Source organism: Orbicella faveolata, unplaced genomic scaffold (assembly GCF_042242905.1).
Source record: "Orbicella faveolata isolate gen_17 unplaced genomic scaffold, um_ofav_v1 contig_47, whole genome shotgun sequence".
Lineage (NCBI taxonomy): Eukaryota > Metazoa > Cnidaria > Anthozoa > Scleractinia > Merulinidae > Orbicella > Orbicella faveolata.
In genome coordinates this window covers 15,634,398-15,640,000 of record NW_028301577.1, presented here as the reverse complement: position 1 = coordinate 15,640,000, position 5,603 = coordinate 15,634,398, and the positions used below count along the sequence as shown (strand labels likewise).

Below are 5,603 nucleotides of genomic sequence, written 5' to 3'. Positions count from 1 at the left end.
CGGATCACAGCTGTTTCATATTTTCACGCCATCAGTGCGTGCGAACATTTTGACTTCCCGTCAAGATTTCTTTGTTTTCAAACAGTCAATCAAAAAACTGCGAATCAATTTGAAAATCCTGTCCCCTGAGCCCTTCGTTTCTCGTGCCAAGGCCGCGCTGGCTAAGAGAAGCAAAAAGGGCTATGGGATAAGCAAGAATTTTGATTTCCGTGAGGTTTTCTGTTTATATTGTTTGTCCTGTTTTGATTTACTTACTGCGTCTTTCAGTAATATGTGGACTCAAAGCTCAACCGATAAATCCGTTTTTCGCTACCGTCAATCAAATGTTCGGCGGCTCCTCCCAGCTTCCCACTACTGCCGAGCACTGTTTCGTTGTCTGAACTCTGCTCAATGATTTGACTACTGCGAGCTTGGCAGTAGTCGGAAGCTGGGAGGAGCTGCTGAACATTTGATTGACGGTAGCGAAAAACGCATTTGTCGGTCGAGCTTTCAATTTTAGAGTCCGCATGTTATTGAAAGGCGCAGTAATCACAAAGCCAATCTTTTTGACTGAAAATAGTGCAAGAACAAATATCCCAGCTCGGTGGGGGGGGGGGGGGGAATCCTGGGGTGAAATGGGGGTTATGCTCGACGAAAAAATCGAATTAGGTACTTCCAGATAGACCCTGATGCGTCTTGTCATAAAATGATATGACCTACCCATTCAAACTCAGTTCAGTGGTATCAAAATTGCCACTGTTTATGGACAATCTGCTTTCCAAGTTGAGTGGCCCATAGCCACCTTGAAACTAGTAATTGCTCAGGATGCAAAAAGTTGCTTGAAATACCAGAAGTTGCCGAGCAACTTGTGGAAAACCTTGAGGGATATGGATATGCAAAATGTTGTATGAAACCATTGCAGTCTCTTTTCACTCGTCTTCCGCCGCTTGCACGTCACGCTCACAGTCACGCTCGCACGCTTACTTGCTTTGCGTTCTTCCCCATGGATTTTCGAGGAAAAGAGAGACTGCTCTCGCAGACTAAATCCACGTGTTTTCACTTTAAGGTGATTCCTTAGTATTGCATTGCGCATCCCTATTGCGCACGATTTTTGCGTCACTAGTACGCGCACATGAGTGTGTGGGTGTACGTTCTCGTCCCCAGAGGCCGCCCTCCTTTCGGTCAGCACCAAGAATCGCGACCTCTTGACGTTACGATATTATCTAAATTTCTGTAGATATTATGTAAATTCTGTAGCTGTAATTGTCAGCGGACTTTCTGGCGTACATATAAATTATGTATTTTGAATCGTTAGTTTAGTCTTCTACCGTTAGCTGCGTGAATAAAGCTTCGAAACATGGTGTCAGGATAAAAAATCGCCGCGTAACTACAAGATGTCAGGCGACGAGGGAACTACGGCGACGAATACAACTAATACAGCGTCCGTTGGAAGTGCACAAATGCAGCAAATGTCTTCTTTGCCGAGTGGAATACCAATGTCGAAACCGTTAAATCTTGACAACGTTGCCGCTAACTGGAAAAAATTTAAAAGAGCCTGGGATAATTACGCCGTAGTTGTGAGGCTCCAGCAGTTCGACGAAGAATATAAGACTGCAACTTTTCTCTCTGCGATGGGCGAAGAAGCTCTTGAAATTTATGAAGGTATGACATTCAACCCGCCCAAAAGTTCGAAAGTACTCGACTCTGTTGTTCAAAAATTCGAGGAATATTGCATCGGACAAACCAATGAGACCTTCGAGCGGTATTTATTTAACTCCAGATCACAGAAAGAGGATGAAAGTATCGATCACTATGTATCGGCACTTAGAACACTTGCGAAATCGTGTAATTTTTGTCAGTGTTTACATGATTCACTTATACGTGATAGAATAGTGTTTGGCGTTAAAGAGCCTGCCTTGAGAAAGAAGCTGTTGCAAGAAAGACAACTCACTCTAGAAAAAGCACTCGACATCTGCAAAAGCGGAGAAACAACTGCACAGCATTTAAAGGATCTCGCCACAGCTACGGATCCGAATGAAATACACGCTTTGAAACATCGCAACGAAAGAAAACCAAGATTACCGGAAGACGCAGGAGATTCAAAGGGTGCCAAAAAATGCAAGTACTGTGGAGGAAATCACGTGCTCAAGAGGGAAAAATGTCCGGCCTATGGAAAGACTTGCGGAAAGTGCGGAAAGAGTAATCACTTCGCTAGAGTGTGTAAGCAGCGTGGACGAAGGAAAATACCGGTCGACACAGTCTCAGTCTCTTCCAGTGACTCTGGTGAATCACTGTTTACGATTCAATTAACTCCAGAAGTCGACTCGGTGCACGCGATACAGAGCAACATCCCATCAAAGATCACTGCGGCTATGAAATTAAAGGGAGGACCCGAAATTAATTTCCAAATCGACACCGGAGCAACGTGTGATGTACTCAAGCTAAGCTCCATCAAAGGAACGAAGTATGCTAATAGGATCACGCCCACAAATCAACTCCTAAAAATGTACAACGCCTCTACGCTCAGGCCGCTTGGAAAGTGCAAGGTACAACTGACGAATTCCAGGGATAAAAGGAAGTACAAAGTTAACTTTACCATTGTAGAGGATGAACACTGTGTCAATCTGATCGGGAGTAAAACCGCCCAGCAAATGCAGTTAATTCCAATCAGAAATGATAAGATCAAGCCGTGTTCCGAACCTGCAGAGTGCGCTTCTACAGCAAATGTGGATGTGAACCTGACAAGTAGCCGACAGTTCGAAGGACTTACCCTGGAACACGTGTGCTCCCAGTACGAAGATGTTCTTGATGGCCTTGGCAATCTGGGAACTCCATTGCGACTTGAAGTTGACGAAACGGTTAAACCCGTCCAACAACCGTTACGAAGAGTGCCTGAAGCTTTAAGAACCCCGCTTAAAGAATATCTTGACGATCTGGAAGTTAGAGGTGTTATCGAGAAAGTTGAGAGGCCGACCGAATGGGTAAATTACGTGGTGATCGCAAGGAAGGCTAAAGGTAACCTTCGCCTATGCCTCGACCCTAAGCCCTTGAACAAAGCGTTGAAGAGATGCCATTTCCCTATGCCAGTCATTGAAGACATACTGTCGGAGTTGGGCAAGGCAAAAATCTTTATTAAAGTCGACTGCAAGGATGGTTATTGGCAAATAAAGCTTACAGAAGAGAGTTCACTGCTTACGACCTTCGCCACACCCTTTGGCAGATACAAATGGAATCGTATGCCCTTCGGGATTTCACCCGCTAGTGAAATATTTCAGCTCCGTTTACATGAAGCTGTTGAAGGCCTTGACGGAGTATATGCAATAGCTGATGATATCCTGAGAAAGTTGAAGCAGAAGTTCTATTATGACAGATCAGCAAACGACCTACACGACCTTCAGAAAGATGACGTTGTTCGGATGCAACCCTTTCTGCTGAACGAGAAAACATGGAGGAAAGCGAAAGTGCTGAAGCCACTGGGCAGAAGATCGTATGTAGTGGAGTCAAATAGTCAGCTCTATATCAGGAATCGGAGACACCTGAAACGTTCTGCAGAGGCTCATAGTGTTCCAGCTGAGGAATGGTCAACGCCTTCAAACCACCATGACTCTAAGGTTAAGGATCACCTCGCCAATGAACAGCCAACGCTGAAGCCAGTGGCAACGACGAAAGTTAATCAGTCCACGACCACCACTGAGTCAAATAACGATCAGCCCTTATCGGCCACTTCAGTAGACCAAGATCGAACCATCAAAGATCAGCCCTTGAGACAACAAGTGTCACCTACGGGGTGTGAAAGCCAAGTCCGTACAAGAAGTGGGAGACTGGTCAAACCGCCTAGTCGTTATACAGATCTTGTAACTCTTAAGGTCTAACGAGTGACATTTTAAGAACTGTTAGCGTATAGAAGAACTGATTCTTTTTTTTTTCTGTTTTTTCTCTCTCCTTTTTTTTCTTTTGAGGGAAGGATGTTACGATATTATGTAAATTTGTGTTAGTTAGTTTAGTCTTCTACCGTTAGCTGCGTGAATAAAGCTTCGAAACACTTGACAGGTCCAGATAGATTCTGGTTCTGATTGGCTTTGGAAACACAATAGAATGAGACCGGAACCAATCAGAATTGTCAGACTTGACTCTGAGCATGCGCAGAGTGACGGGATCACGGACTTCCGGTATTGGAACCGGCCAGAGGTTCAGAGGTCGTGATTCTTGGTGCTGACCAAAAGGAGCGCAGCCTCTGGGGACGAGAATGGTGCACGTACAAAACATAAGAGATTTCCCTAAAACTAAGCTCAATAGCGAAATAAATGCTCCTTTTTTCTTAATATCCTCAATAACTGAGAAAAAAATTAGGAAAAATCTATGGCTACTTTTTTGGCAAATGAAATAAATACTACAGAGGAAGACATAACGGGCCCAACAGCGCATGTCCAAATTATGTTTCCTTTAAAGGATAAAAAAATGCAGGGTATATGAAGACATTTTTTCTGGGACTTAGATGAATAAACAATCAAAGAAAGTCAACCTCTGTGTGATATAACAGGCTGCATTGAAAAATAATCGAGCTTGTTTGTTAGGATAGGATAGGATAGGAAACCTTCATTTCAACACGATGAGTTTTAAAGCTAAAACCTTGTGGGGTCGTGTATGAAATAAAAGAAAGACCTAAACAATGTGAGAATAAGTAAAAATTTTAAAACTACTAACCTTATAAGAACCTGATCTACATTTACAATATTTACACGTCATAAAACATTCAAAATAATTATATAAATAAAATTGTCATCACGATGCAGCACAATTGAGGCGGACACTACGTTGAATTTAAAATCTTTAAAATAACATTTTAAAAGCATTATGTTGTGCACAGAGATAACCAAAGGTCACTTAAATAACTGCATTTGTCAGTGTTGTGGGGTGAAAACAAGCACGGTGGCCCCTTCTTTTTACTACAGCATACTGGATGGGTCCGCAAATGATCCTGGACAGCAAATGTACGGTGTTCGAGGAGTATCACTGAAATAATTACAAGTTTTGATTCTTGTCTTGTCCGTTTGATTTCTGAAATGATTTTTTGATTTCCAAAATTTGTCGGTTTGATTTCTCAAATGTTTTTTTTGATTTCCAAAATTTGTCGGTTTGATTTCTGAAATGATTGACCTTGGCCTTGCTTGGTCATGAAGCTGAACTTCATAACTATAGCTTGGAACTTTGGCTTCTTAGAATACTCAAGTAGTCATTTCCGAGGAATTAAAGCCAAAATACGGCCAAGGAAAAATTACAAAATTTGTTCAAATTTCCTGTTTTACAGAGTGATGAAGCGTTGTAGGCCTGTGGGTCTACTTTGACAGAGTCTTCTGTAATAGTTGCTTCGTGGTTAGATTTTAGTTTAAAACTTTAGTGGAAAGTATGAAAAAATGAGCAAGTTGTAAATAAGCCATTTTTTATAAGATGGCTTTAATAAAAACATCGGTATTCACTTACGCCAATTCCCTATCCACATCATCCCACCATCCATGCCATTCCTTATTTTTTGATCGGGATCATTTGCGGTCCAATATGGGGATCATTTCCGGTCTGGGATCATTTGGGGATCATTTCCGGTCTGGGATCATTTGCGGTCCAAT

General features: G+C 42.4%; 1 protein-coding gene across 1 annotated transcript in view; it reads left to right on the top strand.

The window, feature by feature from the left end:
* Nucleotides 1-4,729, top strand: part of LOC149097327 (uncharacterized) — a 4,773-nt gene extending 44 nt beyond the window's left edge. Inside the window, exon 1 of the mRNA XM_089279804.1 lies at nt 1-4,729. This exon is cut by the window's left edge and continues 44 nt beyond it. Within this exon, the coding sequence (XP_089135930.1) occupies nt 1,374-3,851 (2,478 nt within the window). The 5' untranslated portion in view covers nt 1-1,373 and the 3' untranslated portion in view covers nt 3,852-4,729.
* Nucleotides 4,730-5,603: the final 874 nt, after the last annotated feature.